The sequence below is a fragment of the Halichoeres trimaculatus genome, unplaced genomic scaffold (genome assembly GCF_033239565.1).
Source record: "Halichoeres trimaculatus isolate MK-OKI-2021-1 unplaced genomic scaffold, fHalTri1.1 fHalTri1_scaffold_17, whole genome shotgun sequence".
Classification (NCBI taxonomy): Eukaryota; Metazoa; Chordata; class Actinopteri; order Labriformes; family Labridae; genus Halichoeres; species Halichoeres trimaculatus.
Window position 1 is genome coordinate 24164743 of NW_027437195.1, and position 23373 is coordinate 24188115.

General features: G+C 40.7%; 1 protein-coding gene across 2 annotated transcripts in view; it reads right to left on the reverse strand.

The window, feature by feature from the left end:
- Positions 1-23373, reverse strand: part of slc8a3 (solute carrier family 8 member 3) — a 165094-nt gene that overhangs the window by 42226 nt on the left and 99495 nt on the right. For both annotated transcript variants that reach the window (XM_074692023.1, XM_074692021.1), the window contains exon 3: positions 4505-4611. In XM_074692023.1, the coding sequence (XP_074548124.1) occupies positions 4505-4611 (107 nt within the window). The remainder of the gene's footprint in view (positions 1-4504; positions 4612-23373) is intronic.

The window sequence follows — 23373 nt, forward strand, 5'->3', positions numbered from 1 at the left end:
GAGACATTTTATCCTATGTCTTTTTTTGACACCAAATCGTTACGTTCTGACTCAAAAGATCAGATCAGTGCTAAAAAAATATTGTCAAAACTTTGGTACAAACTTTTAAAGTTCATTTGTTGTCACGTTTCAAACAACACGACTGGAGCTGTCTGAGGCCCAACCTCTGTGAGATTACACACGGCAGTTTGGTTTATCTATAAATAAGAATGAGCTGCGTTGTTGTTGGCTCACTCCAGAAAGTAAGGTGGTTATAACTGACATTTGGGTAGGAAGGCAAGGACTTTCCCTTTACAAGGGAAAGTTACACACAGTTCTTGCCCTAAAAGACGAAATTCAAAGTGAAACAATCAAAACTAAGTATATCTTGTTGACTGATTGAATTACTTTACACCCTGAATCCTTTGTCTCTGCTTCATTTTGTTTTATTTTACTCAATTAAAATCATATATTTTGATGAGTTTAGATTTTTTACTCCTGTTTGTGATTGTATTTCTGTGATTTTTTTTTACGTTTTATTGCTCTGTCAAGTATTTCAATCCCCCCATGAAACAGAGGGTTCATTTTCTTTCCAGTCAATGCTTGACCCAAACAAAGCAGCTCCATCTCCAGCAGTCATCACCTGTCTTCATCTCTCATCATCTGTACAGATAATTCCCTTTCTTTCTGCAGATTAATACCTCTACTCTGTTAAATATGTAGCTATAGCAAAGTTAAAGCACAGGCACTACACATGAAATAGATGATTGAGAATAAACGTACAGCAGTGAATGAGGATGCCAGGATTTCATATAACCGGTGCTCGGTTTGGCTCATTTTCAGAGAAATGCAAATACAAGATTGGAATATATTTAAAATACAAACAGCCAGAATGAGATGCGTGACAGATTGTGTGTTTACCAGCTTGTTTGTGGGTAAAAACCTGCGCCAGCACAGAAAAAAAAGGGATAAAAACAAAATAAGAAGCGGCACAGAGCTGGAGGACTGTTTGTAGCCGTCACTCATAAAGAGCTGCACGGTAACTGCTCTGCATCATGACTCTGAGAGCGCAGGGAGCCAGCACTTCTCAGACAGCGCTGCCAGACCCAATAACGTAAACATAATGAGCTGTAGTGTTTGGAGGCAACAGCCAAGTGTGAGATTCTGCACCCTGCGCACCAGCTTGTGAGGCTCTCGCGTCCGTCCCGCGGCCCTGAGCGCGGCGGTTAGATAACACGGCGGTTAGATAACTGAGCGTGAATCTTAAGAAACATGCCTAGTGGCTTCTTTCAGTAGACTTTAGCTTCCACAAGCTGGAAACAAGACAACAAACAAAAACTTGTGATGAAAACGAGCTCTGATCGCAATTCTTCTACGTCATGCTTTTCTTTGTGCACTCACCTGCAGAATGGAAGCCTGGAGACAAGCTTGTTGTGCAAAGGAGAAGAGTCTTACAGTGACTAACAAGGCCCCAGTCGACGAATGAATAACCTCAACATGAACTTCTCATAAAGTACCAAGACTGTACTTAACTCAGACTCTTGTCAACTGAATCACATATGGCTGTTTATACGATGTTTGAACTCTTTCAGCATCACGCAAAATCTCTCCTAACAGCCTGGATGAGCCTCAAGTTCTACCTGTCAGAGTTTTTCCAACCCAGAAACTCCTACAGGAAACTTAAACAGCAGGGTTTCTTTCTCATCTCCTGATTCACAACACATCTGCTCTTCACGAGTGAGAGAAGATCACTGTAGACCTTAACATATGATCTTAAGTTTGGATTAGCTTTACCAAAAACAATATTGACGCGGACATAAGTTTTTAGTTTTTGGCGGGGAAAGGCTTAACAAAGTTTGACTGAATTGTCAACCACACAGCAATTTGTGTTCATGTGTGTGGTAGTTAAGTCCGAGAAATGTTACAATCTTTAGTTAGCGCTGGCTCTAACCAGCTAACTAATTAACCATCATGACCCAGTGAATAGTTTGTCTCGAGGAAAGTAAGATGATTTTCTTCTTGTTATCTGAAGGTAAACAAGTAGAAAGTGGAAGTGGTAGAAAGTGGTACACCAATCATTGCTACCAATATTTCCAACTTTCATTTTTTAGATATAAGTTAAGAAAGCTTTTGGATACAATTTAGACGTATCCAACCCTACGAAATGACATCATTTAAGTGTTGTAGACACCAATTTTGAACATGAAAGTGTGTTTTTACTGTTGGTTTACTATGGAGGGTCTCTGAAGAGCTCTGCAGATATTTTGGCTCCTTTTATCAATGTGAAAGATGGCCAGCAAAGGAATCTCAAACCAAAAGGAAAAAAAAAGACGTAAGCACCAAGAAACAAGCTAGTAATGGAGGAATCTTAAAAGAAACCAACAAGAGACCTGAACAGAAGATGTGATGAAGCTTCCTTTAAATGCTTAAACCAGCACGGCAGGCCTGGGACTGTTGGTGCTTTTATACAGACTTTTATATTTTCAGTAGGGATGGGCATTTCAAGCAAGAGAGCTATTTGATATTCGCTTGCAACTAGCCAAGTCAAATTTATTTATAGATCACCTTCAAGAAGACAGCAGTCGATCCAGGTGCTGTACACAAAAACATAGAAATAAATGAACAGAATAATAAAACCAATAAAAATCAAATAACATTGTAAAAAAACAGTAGAAGTATAAAAACTAAAGACTAAGGTGCCTGTGATTTGTATGAGCTCACTGATAAAATGCCAGGGAGAAAAAGTGGGCCACCAAGGAAGATTTAAAAATCGCTATGGTCTGGAAGGCTCTTACATGGAAGGGGAGACTATTCCACAGTCTGGGGGCAGCAGCTGCAAAGGCCCTGTCACCTCTCAGTTTAAGTCTGGTTTTGGGGACCTCCAATAGCAGTCGCTTAGAAGAAGACCTTAGGGTTCATGTTGAGGAGTAGCGATGTAGGACTTCAGACAGGTACAGAGGGGTAAGACCATTGAGGGCTTTAAAAGCGATTAAAATAATTTTAAAATCAATGCGAAAGCGGACTGGGAGCCTGTGGAGGGATGCTAATACTGGTGTAATGTGGTCATGCTTTTTCTTGCCAGAGAGGAGCCGAGTAACAGTGTTCTGAATGAGCTGAAAGCGGTTAATGGATGACTTATCCATGCCAATGTATGAAGAGTTACAATAGTCCAATCTACATGTAATAAATGCATGGATAGTCTTTTCAAGATCTGCCTGTGAGAAGTAGGCCTTGGTCTTAGCTAAGAGGCGGAGTTGGAAAAAGCTTGCTTTCACAGCGGCGCTGATCTGCTTATCAAAATTAAAATGGTTATCGAAGATGGCACCAAGGTTCCTAACATTAGACTGAATGTTTGAACTCAAAGGGCCCAGATTTTCAGTAAAGCCGTCTGTTGAGGAGGTGTATCCTCCAAAGAGATGATCTCCATCTTGGATTCATCAAATTTGAGAAAATTCTCCCTCATCCCTAAGCCTTAACATCAATGAGGCAATCGAGAAATGCCTGCACGGTGCCCTGGCCGGGGGCACTATTCAAAAATTATTTGAAGATTGTGCTGTAACCCCCCCCCCTGCAAGCAGCCGGCGCTGCCAGCCACCTATATACACTTGGCTGCCAACATTAAACTTTGACAAAGAGGCAGAGGGCTGTTGCTTGATCAGCACGTCCATTATGAAACTTACTTTTTCAGTGATGAAGCCAACCACTGACGGTTGATCTGCGGACAGTGCCGGACGTTCCCCAGCATGCCTGTCTTTGCATAGTTGTTGACGACTTGTAATATGCTAACCTTACCTTGCAATGCACCACATTTTTGTTTGTGTTTTTTTGAAAGAGTTCCTGCACTTTCCAATCTACTTTTGAGCATCTCCTTGTTCTTGTTTTGGCTTTAAATCCTCCAACCTGTTAACACCTGGTCTGGCGCCATATCTTATGACAGTTTGTAGTTGTAGTCAGCTTAAATACCATCTGTTTTTTGGACATGGCTTGTCGTATTTTTAAAGTCATTGGGCATTTTAGATGGTTTCTGAGCACAACTTCCTGTCGGCCTGCTTATATGTGAAATTGACGCTCAACAGCTACAGCATCCAGCATAACACTGCAACTTGCCACAGACAGGACAAAGCCATTTTCGATTTTTGTAATGTTTATGATTATTCCAATATTTGAAAAACATTGCCCATCTATAATTTTAAGTCCTAAGAGTGCTGCGGTATAACTCCTAGACATTTCTCCCAAATAAGTGCAAAAAAAAAACAAAAAAAAACAAACAGATACAGGCCCCTAAATAGCAGCAAATCTGGTTCCGTGTTTTCTTTATATGCAGACGATGTTGTACTCTATCACTGTGATGTAGAATGGAGTGTTTGAGCAGTGTTTTTCAGGTAGATGAAGAAAGCATAGCTCAGAGACAGAGAGATTTACAGGGATGTCAAAGCAGAGGGAAGCAGGGAGGTAAAGGTGAGGCAAGAGGCCGACGTGAAGGGAAGGGGTGAGAGGAAACATTAGAGAAAGAAAGTAAGTTCACCTTTCTGCAGACTCATGTCTACCATGCGCGGCTCGGCCAGCTCCAGGAAGAAGTTCTTGTTTTTCTCATACTCCTCATCGTCAATAATTTTCACGTGAACAACTTTGCTGCAAGAGGAAGAAAGGAAAGGAGGGGTCATGAAAGAACAGGGAGCAGAGAAGGGGGGAGAGAGGAAGAAGAAGAGAAAGGTTAATTTGTGATGGAGGGAAACAGGAAGTGCGCTGTAAGTAGGATTAATAATCAGCATGGAAGAAAAGGTTAGCAGGTGAAAGGTCAGCCGCCCGTCACATGATTGGACCCTGTGAGCTCATTGGCTGCCACATTTATGACATATATCACAGCATTGGATACAGGTGAAGCTCAGGAGAGGCACGAAGGTAAAAATGATAAAATACGTCCACCTAACGAGTGACTACCTGGACATGAAAACAGCTTTCCTGACCTGAGCGTTGTGTTGAAAGTGTCTGCTATGATCCCATGAAGTGAAAACAGCAGCATGTGATCTATCAGGCTTTCAAATGTGTAAACAGACGCTTCAAAAGAGAAGAAAAGGTGAGAGCAGGATAAGAAACTGTCGCTCTCTGGATTGATTTTTAAGGCTCCGTGTTGCAGTCAGTGAGACGCTTGGATGACCGCCTTCTTCCTCCTCCTCCACAGCAGAATGCCCCTTTAATAGAGTCAACCATCCTAAGGGGTTGGGGCTTCGTGTGACATCATCTCACAGAAAAACGGCTCGATATGGCACCTCAGCCCTGGCGGCGCTCTCACCACTGATCGCCCTAATTGATCTTTTTAAAGAGTTATTGACGAGTAGCAGGCGGTTAAGTGGTCAGTAGGTTCCCTGATGTCTGCGTGACTCGCTGTGTCACAGCGGGAGCTCCCTGAGGAGAATCTTCACCCAATTCAATTGTGGTGTAGTGAAAGACAACAGAAGAGACAAAGCACTCCCGACATGACATGACTCTCTCTGCATCCAGCAACTCGTCATTTAACAACTTTGAAGCTTCTGTGAGAAGTTTTATCTGGTTTAAAGCAGACTGAAATCAAAACTAATACTTCTGTATGAGGTATGAAGATAAACCAGATCATCAGGGATAAGACTGATGGTTTACAAATGCCTGAAACTGCATGAAAATGTTGAGCTTTTCACATTTTTGTGGCAAAGATTCTCATATTACAGAGGCTATGGTCCTTAATATGTTGTTTATCGTATGGCTTTACACAATCTCTACTTCCATTTTTCTTTTTTTTCTTTTTTAAGCTGATCTATCAATAAACACAAACAAACACCAACAAACACAAACAAACACAAAACAAAACAAAACAAAACAAGACAAGACAAGACATGACAATTTGCACCTGACCCGATCAGCAAAAAATATAGCACCTTGACCACAGGGGGCGCCAAACCAGGCACCAATAAAAGTGTCTTGAAGGAGCTTTAAAATGTTATTTAAGGTATTTAAACATTTTTCACATATTGAACTATATTTAACTGGAGATATATTCTGACTGACCAAAAATGATTAACTCATTAGCTGCCAGCTGTTTTCAGAGCTGAGAGCGCTATACTGCCAGCAATGTTAGAGCATTTTGACCAACCTTTCAAGACCCACAGACAGTTGTGTTCTTTAGAAACACCAAAACTACAATAGGAAAGAGTAGACTTCCTTCTTTCATCAGGAAAAAAGTTTGTTTCTACCTCACTTGTTCTTTAGGACAGATCGCAGGCTAGTTTTACCTAAAACATATTTTTGACCAACACATAGAGAAAACAAACTTTGGTACATTTTTGGGGCTTGTCTTTGAAGCTACAATCTTTGATCCTCTCCAAGACCCCGTCGTCTTTTCTCAGGATCGCGACTCATACTCTGTTTGAGTGTTACCTGCCTGAACTTGTCTGACTTGCACCATTTCGCCACTGTCTCGCTGTCATCTCACCTCTTCTCATCATCTAAAGAGAGCACTACTGCCACCTACAGGGGTCAATTCATCAGAACTATAGACTGTATAAACCATGGACGTAGTCTTCCTGATGTTACCCTACTGTTCCTGAAACTGATTTTAAAGCACATCGGCTATGGCGGCCATATTGGTAGTGGCAAGGGCTTTGAATAGAGCTATAGGGCGCCCCTCAGTCACATGACCTGAGCTGTAATTGGGCGAGCTTGTGATCTTTATATCCTCTAAACTGCCAAGTTACAAAAAAATTCTGCGTACAGTGTGTGCCGAAGGTGAAACTAGCGATTCAGACAGGAGACGTTTTTTAAACCAGGCTGTAAATGGGTTAATTTCTGCTGTGTATGTACTTCTGGAGCCAGCCTCAAGGGGACACTCGAGAAACACCAGATTTAAGCACTTCTGCATTGTCTCATTTTCTTAGACCAGAGCTTGCCACTTAGTCAGAACACTAGTTTGCAAGCCTTACATTGATGAACAAGCCCCGCCAGACCGTCCCCAAGCCTGCCCCATTGAAAAACATGACTGACATCTATTGACGACCTTACCACATTCTTGAGTGTCGTAGCCTACAAAGCTCCTACAGCAACTGAAATTTATATCGACACCCACATATGGCTGACAAAAGCAAGCAAGACAATCAGCATTAAGCTATTTTTTTCTATGTTGTAATAATGGCTTGTGTCAGATGAAGCTCTTACCTGCTTTACTTTTTCAACACTTTCTACAGTAAAGATCCTCAGTTGGTGATGTTTTATACTAAAACCAGATATCAGGGTGAGATTTTTTTTTTATTAAAACACACAACTTAGATTAGAAAAACTACTTTGTTCACTGGGGGCAGCAAAGACAAGGCAAACCCAAATATTCCTCACAGGAGCTTTAAAATCCTGTTTGTTTACATACATTTGTAATTGCAAAAAAAAAAAAAAAAAAAAGTTAGTCCACTTAGGTGATGCATTTTCAGAGCAAGTGGATTCAACTTGATTCCACAGTGAAAGTTTAGTGCTGTAGTTCAACCGAATATCTACTTTAAATGATCGTACTGACAAAATCTGAAATGCTGATACTGATGACTGGCATTCTGACCGAATAGAGCAATGTTTTAGGGATAATCGTATCAAATTTACCCAATAAATTCAAAGTCAAAAATATAAGTGAAAAAGAAGTTAACTTCAATTCTAACTTGTTGAAAAGCAGTTGTTGACATCTACAATTTCTATTATTACCCCCCTGTTATTTATTATCATATTTCCTCCTCTGAAAACACTCCCTGTCAACAGCAGACACGTCAACAACAGTCGACAGCAGAGCCGCTCGCTCTGAAATAGGGATGACACACTTTATTATGAGCCTGACATCTCATGGGAAAACTCTTTTCTCCACTTCATCTGAGCGAAAACACAATTTGAAACGCGAGTTATTTAGTTTGTTATTTGCAAAGCAGGAGTTTGGGTAATGGGAAAAGTGGCACGGCTGCATTTATTATAAAAGTCTGTTCATGTGTGGAGTGAAAAAGCAGCTTTTCCCTGATATACATAAAACAAACACACATATGCACACGCCAACTCACTTTACATATGAGACTATTATTCTGAGCATCTTTAGAGGAATTAAAATGCTCCTGCTATGCATAAAGCTAATCCTTTTCTTTGGCCGGTGTGTGTGTGTGTGTTCCTGGCTGTGAATCCTTCTTGCCTAGGGGGGGAGTCTACAATCTAAGATCCTGTTAGCACACGACACACAGCAGAACAGTCCATCTCTCCTTCTCTCTTTCACTCCTCGTCTCCCACCGGCAGGGCTTTCCTCAGATTGCTGGATGAGATGTCTGCACCGCCGCTGGAAAAGCGCCCGCCTCTTCACCGGGAACACGATGAGGAAGCACTGGAGTCTAGTGGACAAGTGGGATCTGGCAAACGCACATCGCCTGAGCAGCACTGCAGCTTGACTTGCACGTGAAGCCTCTAATGTAGCCTCACATCATTACTGCACCACAACGCTCATGCAAAAACGCAGTACGCTTAACGACACGGCTGATTAACCTGCTAGAGGGGTAAAGTGGAACAAAACAGCACTCCTCCCCCTCTGTTCATCCTCTTTTCCGTGCTTTGTTAATTTTTTAAGAGCTGTAGTGATATTAGGCTGATTGAACTTGGAACTATGCAACCATCAGGAAACTCTCTGCTTCCCTGGACTGAGCTGCTTGCTCTGTAAGGATGTGATTCCTCAAACAGTGAATATTAAATATAAAAGTACACATAACAGCAGCTGTGAAGCAATAACATTGAGTAACACAGCACAACCTACCTCGCAGCCTTTATCTTGTCAGCTGATGTTGTGCTTCAGTGCTGCCTCGATTGCAAAATAAACTTCAGATTAAATTAGCACAAAGCGGTTGACACACAGAGCTTTTGGGGCTGTCAACTTAATAAAGAGACATTATCTCAGAGCAAATCAGCACTCATGAAAAACACAGCACCATGACATCCAGCTAGATCTGATCCCACGCCAAAGCTACGATTAATTGTCCTGATATGGAAATGGAGTTATGATGTCATGAAGGCTTTGATCAGTTATTAAACTACACCTGTGTCTGAGGTTTCTCTATACATTTAGCCATGACAGTAGGATTTAAAGGAAGCTAATGGGGCTGGGATGATATGCTTCTCTCCTGATTAAATTCTGTTCATATTTTTGGGGTGATAATTTGATTTAGATGGCAATTCTTTGATTTTTCTGATATTTAGTTTGCTTTTCTAACACCAGACCAAGCACAAAAGTTGAATGATGATGATGGTGTCTACAGACTTTATGAGTGTTAATGATCAAGGGATCTGACATCTCAGATCAGTTTTTCCAACTCAGCTGATTAAAAAAAAGAATAAAATGAAGGAAGAAAAAAAAGAAAGAAAAAAAAAGATTTTTGATCAATAAAAAAAAATCATTGATGATTTAATTGACAGCTCAATTGACCAATGAAGCTCCTGCTGTGGTCTGAAAGATAGAGGGGCAGCAAGAGGAAATATACTTAACACAACACAAGGGTTGTTAAACTTTCAGTACCTGACACCAAAATCTTTTCTCTTGTTGACTGCATCCACCAGGAGGAGGATGTTTTACGTTAAAGAGATGGATTTAATCTGGTATTTTTGTAGACATAAGCAAAAGAAAGGTTGGGGAATCGATCCCAGCCACTGCAGTCATATGCTGAAGTGTCGTGAAGCAAGACACTCAGTATTTACAAGCAGCTTAAGAAATCTGACTATTAGCATAGCCAGAATGAGATAGGACTGTTAAGATGCATGTAAACAGCTTAGTCAGACTGGAAACAGACTAAGCATAGCTCGATTGACACATGGAGATTAGGGATGCACCGAGATAAAAATTTTGGCTGACAGCAATATTAATATTGCCGTCATGGCCGATAACCAATATTTACTGATATGTAAATTGGTAAAAAAAAAAAAAAAATCTCGACACACATGATGTGTCGAGGTAGTTGAGAGAGAAAAGTGGCGCAATTGTGAGAAAAAACAGCCATGTAAAGGATCAAAGAATGGAGCGCCCAAGATGAATGCGATCAAAAAAGTATGCTTTGTCTGTTTTTTGGATCAAAAACAGGACGACAGACATAAAAGAAGAGATTCCACTCTTCTTAGGCAGTTTTAGTGTTTACATAGTTGTATGAAAATTAATAATATTTGGGTCTTGACAGATCGTTCAAGATGCTCTGAAAATGGTAGGCAGCTAACAAGTAAATATCGTCCCACTTTTACACATTGACTGATGCCAACATGTTAAAAACTGACCAACATCGGCTGATACCAACATTGATACTGATATGTCGTGCATCCCTAATGGAGATAATGCAATTGCATTTGGACTGAGGCTGGATTCAGCAGGACTTGGTAGGTCTTGGAACACCTTGGTCTTCAGCACATTCCATCCGAGCAAATTCCACAAAAGGACGTAGATGGCCATGATAACACCACCATGTAATCAACATGCATAGAAAAATAAAAAAGAAAAGAAAAATAGAGAGCAAAAGCTGCATTAATCTGCACAGCTTTGCTTATCAGAACTCAGACCCCTTGCTGTGACTTTTTGATCAAGTTATGACCTTAGTCGGACCACTGTGTGCATGAAAAAATACTGATCAAGAATCTTAAATTGCTCCTGTTGTTCAGCAGTGTTCCTCCCCAGCCACTAGGGGGTCACAAGGTAGTGTTCTCATTAGTGCCAGTCCCCTCACATGGGATGACCACGGGGACACAGAAGAATTGCAAATCAGTGAAAAAGGAAAAAAAAATTGAAGAAAAAGAAGTTGACTGAAGGGGCGGTATTTCATTTTTAATTTTTCTGATCTTTCCAGATCAGACAAAGTCAGACAAACATGTCAGTGCCTCTTAAGGATGGTATTCTGAATTCATATGTACAGCAAGGAACAGTCAGGATGTAACACCTATTTTTTATCAAGAGCCAAACTAGGGATGGAAGAAAAAATCAGAAATCAATATATCAGGATTTTTGTTTTACAATATCAAAATTAGGATTCTTTGTCAAAAAAATCCTTTTTTTTTCAAATTCAAATTCTACATTTCAGTCTTTGTTTATAAACTGGATTGGAAACAAGTTACCACTTTCGTCCAGCAGGGGGTGAAATGTTTCATTCTGACTCACATGATGTGCATTTTATGGGAAAATGTGGAAGAGCTAAAAACTACAGTTCCTTCAGTGTCCACTTGAGGCTGACTGCAGAAACACACCAAGCCGAAAGTTCCGGAACTCACAACTTTTGCCCATATAAGGGCATAGCTGGCTTGACTTACAGGCAGGCACCTTGTAGAGAAATGGCTAAAATGAAGCCAGACTGAGTCAGCAGTTTCGATAAGGCACCCACCAAAGGCAGGCTCCAAAACTCCATACCAAAAACAAATAGGTGACATCACAGAGACTACTTAAATATAGTACTCAGTTTAAAACCAGAATCCACAACACAAGCCAAATACAGACTCATCGAGCAGTAGGAGTTTGGCATGAAGTTGCATTTTTCATTTGTATGCTAGAGACAGAAATAATCCATCCATCTCAGTTTGGTATCAGCTGTCGTTGAAGTTGTAAAGAAGAAGCTCTGAGTGAAGCAGGAGTATGTGTGTATGTGTGTGTGGGATAGAGCGTATTTATGTCCGTGTGTGTGTTTGGAGTTATAGTGACACAATCAAACACCTGCTGTGCACACAAACACAAATCACAGCTCAGTGTTTACAGGCCCTGTCCTGCCGCCTGGTTCACTGGATGCTGCTGTAATATGGTTTCACGGCAGCGTGTTGACAGAAAAGACATGGAGGGTGTGACGGTGCGTGGGCATATGGCGTCCTCGTACACACTCGCACTGACTCACAGTTACACGCATCCACGCTCTCACCTCTACGTTACGCTGTTTTTATTTACACCTACATGCTTGTACCTTTGTGTCTGAGCTGCTGTGATATCGGGTCTATCAGAGGCGTGTCGAACACGGTCAGCTGCAGAGGCTGGTGTTAAGAGCAGCTGGTGGGTTGCGGATCAGGCTGGACTTCATTGCTTATGCAGCTAAGCCCAGAAAAACCCTTTAAGAGAACATTAATGTACAAGAATCTTGGGTTTGATCTTTTCGTTTGTGTTTTTTTTTGTTGAAAATGTTCTTTTTATTTTGAAGGTGGATTTTGCTAAAACTGGGCAAAAACACTGCTGAACTCACACAGACTTTGTTTATGTTTGCCTCTCCGCGCATGCGCAGTACTCTCTGGAGTACTGTTTGTTGCTGACTCCACTTCCTTCTTTCTTTGAGCTCGTCAACTGTTAACTCTGGCTCAAAACTGTAATGACACCCATCATATTCAAAGTTCTCCTCCACAACATCTTCATCAGATAGATATTGGTCCATTTGACACAAAACTGGAAGAAGAAAGGCGTCATGTAGCCTGCTGTCTTCCCCTGAAACAATGAGCCGCACTGCGCATGCGCGGAGGGGCAAACGTAAAAGTCTTCGTCAGTTCAGAGGTCATTACAGCCACACAGCGCTGTCTGGAGTGACACAGACTGCAGCAGAGGACTAACCCGGAGCGGACCATGATGGAATATTGGTGAAAAACACGAGTTTTTGGACGATTAATGCAGTTTTAGGAGGGGTGCTGTCTATGCCCCGATGGATCCCATTATACGGACGCCCGCTGCACGATTTTGGATCTAAATATCTCCCGAAGCACTGCTTGGATCAGGAAAGCCTTCTGGGTGAGTATTTTGTTCTACTTCATTCTATAAACAATGTAAAAGCTGTATTAACCAAACTTATCCTTTAAGCACGCTTCAGCCCTAAAGCAAGTTATGAAAGGCCAGTGTTACCGCAACCGCGCTGTTTGAGCACCATTCACTTCTCTGCTTTGGCACACTTCGGAAAGGTGAGCTTCGGCATGGTTTACTTTATGCACGAGCACAAGCACGCAGACGGCGTGTGTGATCCATGACATATAATAACTGCAAGCGCATATCTCGACGATCATTTTAAACAAAGCGGGGACGTAAAAAGGCTGTGTCGGGCCAAAACGACTTATCAGAAGTCTAAAAGTCTCTAAAGTTGTTGCAGTGCTCTCTGTGTCTCATTGTGCTGACTCTGATGAGATCGCACTTCATATAAACAGACGCTTCACGATGACGTAGGTGGGCCATGCGAATGTGTGAGACCCGTGAAAGTCTGGTTCATATTGGAGTATTGTGACCGCTGCTGGGGGCAATCGAGCTTAAGCACGGCACGGTTTAGATGGCCAGTGATATTTTGTACTTAAACCAGATATCAGGGTGAGTTTTATTTATTAAAAAACACAACTTAGATTAGAGAAACCACTTTGTCCACAGGGGGCAGCAAGTCTAATTAGCCTTTAGCTCAGGCTCTATCACTCTCCTGTTTATCTTTCCTCTGCTCTTCTGTCCTTTTTCTGTCTGACAGTGAGGCTCCTGTGTCCACCATCACTACAAAATAAGTCAGATCTCTGTGTTTTATCTTTTCTCTTTACAAAACTTCATAAGTTGGTGTGGTGTTGTCATAGAGACCTAAACGTGCTGTAAATCAATCAGGTCCTGGTCGACCCGAACTGAAAGCTAAGACGTAGCATTTTAAAATAACCTGTAACCAGTAATATTAGCGCTGATAATCTCATTTTAAAGTGTGAATTATGATCAGGAATATATCTAGATGGGAGACTTTTTCAAGATCATTTTCAAACTCCTCACAGCCCCTTTAATTAACTCAACAAACTTCTCTTGTGTGTTGGTGTAAAAACTCAGGTTTGCTTTGGGCCGTTGTTAAAGGTGACATTGTTGTTTTTGTTTTGTCTCGTCTTTCACAGCTCTTACGGTGTGTATTGTGAATTTACAACACTGCTAGAGGAAAATAAAGAATTTATCAAATACATCTGTTCAACCATTGGTCCATCTGGAGATGCTACATTCCCCTTTGACGTGTTTCTATTTCACAGAGAAGTTGTTGCTTCCTCCTCCTCCTCTGATAAATGATTTTTTACTGGAGAGTAAAATTTATATGAGCCTGTCAAACTCAAATCTATAATTGAACAGCGTAAGTGAGGAAAAGATAGAATAAAAAAATCTTTGCACCATAAAGCTATCGTTTTTGTTGCTGCAAGAAAATCAGTAAAATACTCCGAGACTCAGCCTGCAGGAAGTAAAAAGTACAGTGAAGTCAAAGTCTGTCAATCATATGAGCTGTTCTCGTCTGCTAAACTAATTTACACTGATGTGTAAAAATTAACGTGCTAATGATTTATTGATGCTAACATGCTAGACACAGCACTCCTCGATTGGAGTTACGAGTGTGGGAAGTGCCGCTGGGTAATGACAGGCGATTAGAGGGTTCACACCTCTGCCGCACTGGGCTCCCTGCAGTTGACGGCCTCTGCCTTCCCCAAGTCCAGAGCAGGCGGAGGAGTGGAAAGAAGAGATGAAAACAGTGAAGACAGTAAGACATTAAAGTGGAGGTGGCGCAAGGAGCAAAGGGAGGAGATGGAGAGCGTCTCTATCTCCCTCTGTTCTCCAGCCAAAAAACACACTGCAGCTAAAATCTGCTGTAGCTGCCCGCCTCCTCGCCATTTTCCGATGCCTCTTCTTCGACAGCAGATTTACTGTTTCGGTCTCCTCTTTGGCTTTCATTCCCACAAACACTAAATAATGCTGTGCTACTGCCTGGAGTGTGAAGCCACAGTGGTGGAGTAACACATCAGAGGGAGTGATATGCAATATGTGTGATACCCAATCTCTACTTTGCATTTTGTCTCATCTGTTGATGCAGTGTGGCCCAAAAATCCCTCAGAGGGGGGACCTCCTCTTACAGAAACACATAGTAAGAGGACTCATAAGTAGAAGACCAGTCATGGTATCCCAATTATTCTAGCTTCCTAAAGGCAAAAAATATATATTTATCAACTTTTAACCAACTTTGCTTGGAAGTCAAGATGTTGTTGATCTACGGGAAAATCCAAAAGGTGCTGTCAGAAAAGTTACTCAACACATTTGATTTTGGCCAGCAGCTCTTACTCACATATTTGTTGACTATCAAAGAAACGTGTAAGAGCTCTACATAAACTATTTCTTTTAGTGATTTCTGAAAAAAACCACTCACTCAGTTTGCTTAAACATACTTGTACCAGGTGCTTCTTGATAGACAGTTTTCTGCAGTGTTTCATGCTACATATGCATCAGAAAACTCTGCTTCTTCTCCATTAGGGGGCGATATGCAGGAAATATGTCAAGATTTTTGAATGGCAGAATCAGGATCTGGATTTTATGATGAATAATTTTCATATTCAGACTAACCTGATCTGGAAACAACATTTTGGCCCTAAATATTTCTGTTCCTGCATTCTGAACTACTTTCATGTACCAATTCATAACTTTATTCCAGTCCTGTGTCCTCTAATGTGTTTTTTGAACTCTCACATTTTTACATCATGATAAATACATTAATTTAAGGACATCAGCTGTAAGAGTTGTTGAGTTTCTGCAGAATGTACAAAGCTTTAGATTTAAACAAGAAGCCTATCTGTAGTCCAAACGAAGTTCAGTGAGTCTTTGTTGACACGTTATGGGGGTCCATAAAGTCTCTTTACAGTTGAAAGAATATATTAAAAAAAATATATCACCAGTCAATCTATGTTTCGACCATCACCTATGGCCATGAGCTGGGGGTAATGACCGAAAGAACAAGATCGCGGATACAAGCAGCTGAAATGAGCTTTCTCTACCTCCCTGGGGAGGTGTTTCAGGCATGTCCAACTTGGTATCCCCTCAGAGGAGCTGGTGGATGTGGCTGGGGACAGGAGCCACTGGTCTTCACTGATGGCACTGCTGCCCCCGTGACCCAGACTCAGATAAGCCGTAAAAGGTGACATGACATATTACAAAGGCAGTTTATGTGATATATTAATCCGGTTTGTTCTATGTACTCAGCCATTATCAGGGTTTTTAGTCACACTGCTTGTGTGTATTTCAGGTATCCTGTTTGCAAAACAGCTACTGTTAAATGGACCCCTAACAATGGCTACTCCTCAAGAAAAGGCACAATGTGTGTCACGGTTTAATGAAACAAAATCAGATTTGTGGATTCAGTGAAACTACTCTAGGAATGGGTACCTTTCACATTTGAAAAGATACGGTACTGATGCCCGGTACCTGGCAATCAGTATTGGTTTTCATTGGTACCAATTTTCAGTACTTTTTGGGTGTTTATGTAGAAATAAATGTTAATTTGTTTGATAATAAAATCTCAAAGTTTTTCGATGTAACATATTTATTTGTTATTATATGAACTTGCAATACTGTGCCAACTCCACTTCCACCTCACAGTCACAAGGATGCATTTAGGTACCTACCACCTGTTGGTCACGTGACCTGTGCCTCTGATTGGGCGAGCTCGCGATCTTAATATCCTCTAATTGGGCTATTTAGAAAAAAATCAACCCCCCGTACAGCGCTTGCAGAGTAAGTAGTAAAATTAGCGACTCAGATGGGAGATGTTTTTTGAACCAGGCTGTGAATAGGTTAATTTTTGCTTTGAAAGCGTCTTTTTTTGGCTTGGTGTGTGTGTGACTTCCAGTACTTCCAAAGCCAGCCTCAAGCGAACACTCAAGAAACAGCAGATTTTAGCACTTCCACATTGTCTCATATTCTTGGAGCTGAGGTTGCTGCTTGGTTGGTACCTTAAAAAAGTGCCTAATTCGGTACCCATCCACAACCTTCACATTCTTCAAATCTTGCGTGGCACAAGAAATTAATGGAGACAGGGTCAGTGTTGGATAAAGAAGGGAATGAACACCAAGAACATTAACAGCATTCTACAACATTAGATCTTCTTTTGTTCAAAAAATTTCAAGTTGTAAAAAGACTTTATGTACACCTCGCGTTTCGGTTTTGTTGACAGAAAGTGTAAGTGCACACGTGATTCATGTCGGTGCCATAATTAATAAATTGTAAGATGAAAGCTGGAGGCTGTATGAAAATAGACTTCGGGCCTGACTTCGGACATGCCTGTACTTGGAGGATTAATCCACTTAAGGTTGTAGCAGAGCTAGAAGTGCTTTTCTCTCTTTTCTTAATGCCAGGATCACTGGGAGAAAACACCTGCTGCCACCGACCCTCGCCACAGGCTTTCTGGTTTGAACTCAACACAACCTCTCCAGATTCTCTTAAAACTTTCATCTGCCACAGTCCCCTCTTCCTTTAATCTGGTGAGCACTTCTCAACCTCACACAAGAAGGCTTTTACCAAAGCTGACGCATGTTTTTTTCAACACCACGTTACATTCACTTCACTGCAGCGTGGAGGGCTAGATAGTGGTGGGATGTCGAGGACCTCTGGTAGAAATCTTCATTCGCACCTTGTTAAAGGAAACCTGAACAGAGGCTAGACAATTAATTATAGTATCAAAATGTGACAGGAAATGGCAGAGAGAAACATCACCATTCAAGCCTCGTAGGATCAAGGCGACACTCCCACTCCGATCCCAAATAAAGTCAAGCCAATAAAGACGGGAAGAGGACAAAGGGGAAAAAGGCCCAGTGCCTCGTGGGAAATCAGCACCTTAATTAAGCAGGCCTGGTTTCTGTCACCAAGCGCAGGGATTATGTGCCTCGCTCATTATAGTCCTGATTATTGCTTTTCCCCGGCAATCACAGGAAAAAAGCAAGTAAACACGTTTGTCAATGATTTCTTGCCAATCTGATGGCGTCAGATTTTATACTCCACGCCCACCAGACCCTCAACAGCCCCTCACTCTTATGTCTTTTCTCCCTGCCTCAGATGACCACATGACAAAGAGTTTCACAAACAATGACGTACAATTCTCAGAAAGATGGCGACTGACCTGCTGGGTGAGACAAAAATGAATCACGCACTAGCACAAAAATCCACCTCCTGGCCACTTCCAAATTCTTCCAGCCAAGCTGAAGCCAGATGCAATAAGTGTGATAGCAAGTTGTTTAAGGCGAAAGCATGTCAGTTAGTTCAGAGGCGCCAGATGCTGTTTGAATAAAACATGTCTGCCAGAGGGAGTCCCAGTTTGGACACTCGACCCAGACAAGAGATGTTTGCACCAAGATTACTAATTCACCAATAAACATGACCTGATGTTCCACGTATCCTCAAACAGGGGTTCATTTCATAACGTACCAAAAACAGGATGCAGAGTTTCTGGTGTGTACACGGGTTGTCAAACCAGGTCATCATTGCTGACTCTGGCCTTTACAGGTGCATGAGCTTCTTTTTAACACCTGTCTTAATCCCTCTTTATCCCTCTTTTTTAAAATTTGATCTTAAAATCTTCAGTGTTTTACAAAGAGTAATGGAAGTAGTGTGTGTTCACATCAGACTTTAATTGGCTCATCTTGATTTTTTCACTCCTGGTGCTACAGTAGCCCTAAAGTGCAGAACATGTGAATATACAAATGCAAAATTAAATGGAAAAAAAATAAACAATTTTTTTGTTTGTTTTTGAATTTTCTTTGCGATGTTTTTTTTTTTCTTTTTTGTCATGTTGTCTTTTTTGTGTTTAATTTATATTGCAATGTTATATATCATTCTTTCCTTTTATGTTTTCTTTTGTCTTTTTTTTCCTCAGTTTTTTTGCAATGTTCTCTCCTTTTTTCCCATTCAGTTTGTTTGTTCTCCTGTTTGCTTGTTTTTTTTTTTAATTTGTATGTTTTTTTTTTCTTTTTGTATTTTTTTTCCTTTATTGTCATTGTTTTTTCTTTTTGTTGTTGTTTTGTTTTCCTTGTCTGTGTTTTCCTATTTGCTTGTTTGTTTCCTTTTTGTTATGTTCTCTTATTCTATTCTACTTGTTTCTGCATTTTTTTTTTGTTTCAATATCATTTTATTTTTTCATTAATTTATCTAGTGGGGGTCTTTTTCCACTTCAGGGCCACCAAACTACGGTAGCCCTGAAGTGCAAAACATTTAAATAAATAGATAAATGAATAAATTATGCCTTTGGATTGTGAATTTTCTTTTCCATTGTTTATTTTTTCTTTTTTGTCATGCTTTCTTTTTTGTGTTTAATTTTAGTTTTTTTCCCCCCCTTTTTTTGGTCATGTTTTCCTTTCCAATGTTTTCTTTTGTCCTTTTTCCTCATGTTTTTTAGTAGTGTTCTTTTTTTTCATTTCATTAGTGTTTTCTCCTGTTTGCGTGTTTTTCATTTGTATGTTTTCTTCTTTTATGCAATTTTCCCTTTTGTATATTTGTTTCCTTCTTGTTGCTGTTTTTTTCCTTTTTTTCTGTTGTGTTTTCCTTGTCTGTGTTTTCTTATTTGCTTGTTTGTTTTCTTTTAATCATATTCTTTTATTATATATTGTATTTGTTTTTGAAATCTTTTTTGTTTCCATATTATATAAATTATTCATTTATTTATCTAGTGTGGGTGTTTTGCACTTCAGGGCCACCATACCCCATTTCCAAACACACACCACACCAACAGCTCTCCTTTCTTAATCCACTCAGGGGTGCATTCTGCCCCACCTCCTACAGTTCCTGTTTTTTTTTTAATATTCATCTTATCCTGAGACAAAATTCACCAGCAGTGTGTTTTACAAAGATGCATCAATAACACAGCTTCAGTTTTGAAATACTTCACTGGATATTACGTCACCATGTGACATATCAATGATGAAGACTTGTCTAACCTGAGACTTGAGCCTTGTTCTCTGCATAACAACTTTGAGTACACTTTTTGTTTCTGCTTTGTCATCTCGGCCTCCAGTGAGATTTATGAATGTGCTTTATGTTTTTTAAATAAATGTACATACAGCAGGGGAGATCATCCTGCCCTGTAATGCTGATTCACACTAAAGCAGGGACCGTCCTTGTACACAAAGACCTGATCTCTCATCCAGAGGACCACTGTCCAAACCCCAGTTGGCGTGCCTCCTCTGCCGAAGTGTCCTTGAGCTACTCGTGAAGGGTGCGACCACACTGGAAGCACATTTAAACAGTTTTTGTCAAAGAGAGAGAAAAAGATTGATTTGTGATCTGTTTATGCACAAAGAGTTTGAAAAATGAAAGCCCTCCACTGTCTGATCAGGACAGACGACAGATGGAACTTTTAGAAATAATAGAAGAGCGACGGCAGAGATTTGTTGTTAATGATGATTAATCTGCAGCATTAACATTAATTTAACTAAATATCAGACATTCGCTTCATGACTTTAGAAAGTGCTGTTACTGAGACGGAAAGAGACAGCAGCAGCTGATTTAGAGCCACCTCGCACTGTTCGTCTAACTTTCTGACACGAGCCTCTGCCGAGTAAGGAGACTTGATTTCAAACAGAATATAGATAGTTTATGCAAAGCTTATGTAATGTTTTATTGCTCTTATTTGTGATAATGCAGTCACTTCCTTGGGATTTAGAAAGAAAAACAGCTATTCACTTCTATTGACTGCTAATACAGCGCACATTTGAGCTAAATCAAAAGATACAAATTTATCAGACAACAAGGTAATCCAAGAGGCTGTTAACAGGATGCTAAAAACACACAGGATTGATGTGTGTGACAGAAAAAGCAGTTCAAAGATGTCTTTTGGGGAAATTGTGATTGCCATTATTAAAAGATGATGAATATAACCACATGATGCTGCCTCAAACTGAGCTTAAAAAAAATAATAGAGGGAGAAAAACCAGCCGTTGATGTCATCTCGTCTGCTCTCCTTCGCTGCCACAAATACGCAGCGTGCTCAACCTTCAGCCTGAGCAAATGTCCTCTAAATCCCTACGAGCTCCGAGGCCGCAGAGGTGGAGTTGACTCTGGAGGAAGGGTGAAGGGTCGCGGCAACAGGCCGATCGATAAAATATTATAAGACTTTATAATATCAGTGTGAGGACATTGAGGGCTTGAGGGTTGTTCCATCAGATTCAGAGGACACAATCTTCAATCGAGGACCATTTCAACCTAAAATCAAATGTAAAATGCTGAAAATAATGAATATTAACTCTGCTCCAGGGATATTCCTACTGCTCCGAATCTGTTGTGACATTGTTGGCCTGTCGGCTGCTTCACTTTTATCCCTGTTCGCCCTGTTTGTCACAGAAATCATCCCAACTTCTCCATGTTAGCATGTCTTTTACATTATCCTTAACCGGGTCTACCCAATGTGCGTGACACACATCCAAGAACGTGCAGAGGAATTTCCTTTTTCCTCAGTGTTATTGTCACATCAGATCAGGTCAGAGTAGGTCTGTATTATTATTTTATTGATATTTTCTATCTGCCTCTGCGGCTCATTCTGAGTTCAGCATGCATTTCATCAAATCATTCAGGAGGCATGATTGTAACTTCCTCTTCCTCCAGTTGTCATCTAGTGCTAACATGTTTCTGTGCACAAGAAAATGATGTAATATGCAAAAGTACTGCACAAAGACTGATGTTGAAGCTATAGCAGGTAGAAAATAGTATGAAAAAAAATGTTGTTTAATGTGAAGGTTTACCATAATGTGCACAAAAAGTTTCAAACCAAGAAGTGGTGCAAATTCCATGTTAAAACACGGGGTGCACTCTTTACTTTATTGGCCAGCAGGGGGCATTTCTGTCACAAACAGGCAACCATATTTACACAAACAAATGCACAAATCATAAAACTAGTGCCTAACAAGTGAGAGCAAGTTGTTTCACGAGGTAGGTGCAGCTTTTTCAATCCAGAAATCACTACTCATCCATCATGAAACGCGCTGCCTCATTAAAAAAAGCTTTGTTGAATTAAATCTAAAATATCACGAGTTACGTCTGTTTTACCCAGGTTATATTTGAGAGACAGAGACACCTTTGTGTTTCATTTCCACAGGTAAAAAAAAAAGATTATCATTATTAAATAAGATGGGTTGCTAGGTGCTGCTTTTTGCAACAGCTCTCTCTTCTTTGCCCAGTTTTTGTCTGTTTCTTGTAATTTTTTTTCATCTCTTTTTTGTAATCTTTGTATTTGGAGTGGATAAGTTGGTCATGGACACCAAACTTATTGTGGCTTCAGTGATATTTTTACTTCTTTTTCTCCTGTGTTTGTCTGGAGATCCTACATGTAACCATGGCTGCATGGTTTACATGTGAAATCAGCTGTTAGCAGCCTGTAGCATGTCAATGCTAACTGGTGTAAGGCCTGATGTTTCCTACAAGGTGAGAAGAAAGAGGTGTGGACGACGTGCTGGTTCTCCAGTGAGAGCTAAGAAGTGACGACATCGACCTGTCCTTCCATCCATCGTTATTGGGAACGTAAGATCTATCTCAAATAAGATGGACGAGCTAGCCGTGCTAACGCAGCAACAGAGGGAATACCAGAAGGCAGAGTAGCATCATGCTTCAATTTCGTTGTACTTGTTACAATGACAATAAAGTTCTATTCTATTGCATTCTATTCTATTGTTTTGTATGGTATTGTATTCTATTCTATTACTATATGGACAGTTGTGACAAGAAGAGTGGTTATTTTAAGCTGCAAGATTCACCCTCCGTGCGTCTTCAATCTGATAAACAAACCACCCACTTATGGTCATCTGCCACCTTAAAAACAGATCTCATTTTGTGGAAACACAGGGTAAACTAATTCATTCAGGAGCTAATGAATTAGCCCTTGTGTTGACTGTTAAGCTTTGATACTCTGTGTTTGCTAACCCCTCACTCCTCTAAATACTGTCTGTGATTTATACAGTCCGTGCTCCCACATCTGTCAGGGCTATAACAAAGGGGCACACACACACAAACACACGCAGATGGCGAGGTGAAGCCTGGCACGAGGAGCATGCTTCTGTAACTCCTGATGAGAGCTCACAGCGAGGACCTGGCCAGGTTTATTAATACTACCTCTAAGAGGAATCATGGGTAGTCACGAAGCTGGACGAGGAGTCACATTAGCTGAATTCCAGGACCGGACTGCAGCTGTCCCTCCTTGGCCCTCTCAGCTTCTTCAGGCTCTTACACAACCTGCATGCATCTCCGTGGGAAAAGCACTCCGCTCACCTATAGTTGGCCGGCACTCGGATTACAGCGTGTTGGATTTAAGAGCCGAGGAGAGCGATCGAATGTGACCCTCAGTGACAAGATACAAGATCCCTCACAGTTCAAATACTAATCTGCTTTCATACCCAACAGTTCATCAAGCTAAAGACCAAATTTGCAACACAGCATATTTTTTTCTACCAGTGTTATAGACAATAAACCATAAACCATTCAAGATACATTATCTTGCTGTGAAATATACATTATTGGTTATTCGTTATGTACTGTGCAACATACATCACCCATCTTTGCAAAACACATCACGTATTACAAAGTATTTCCTGCACAATTTTCTTACTCAGCATTCATGATACACCATCTCACCTGCACAC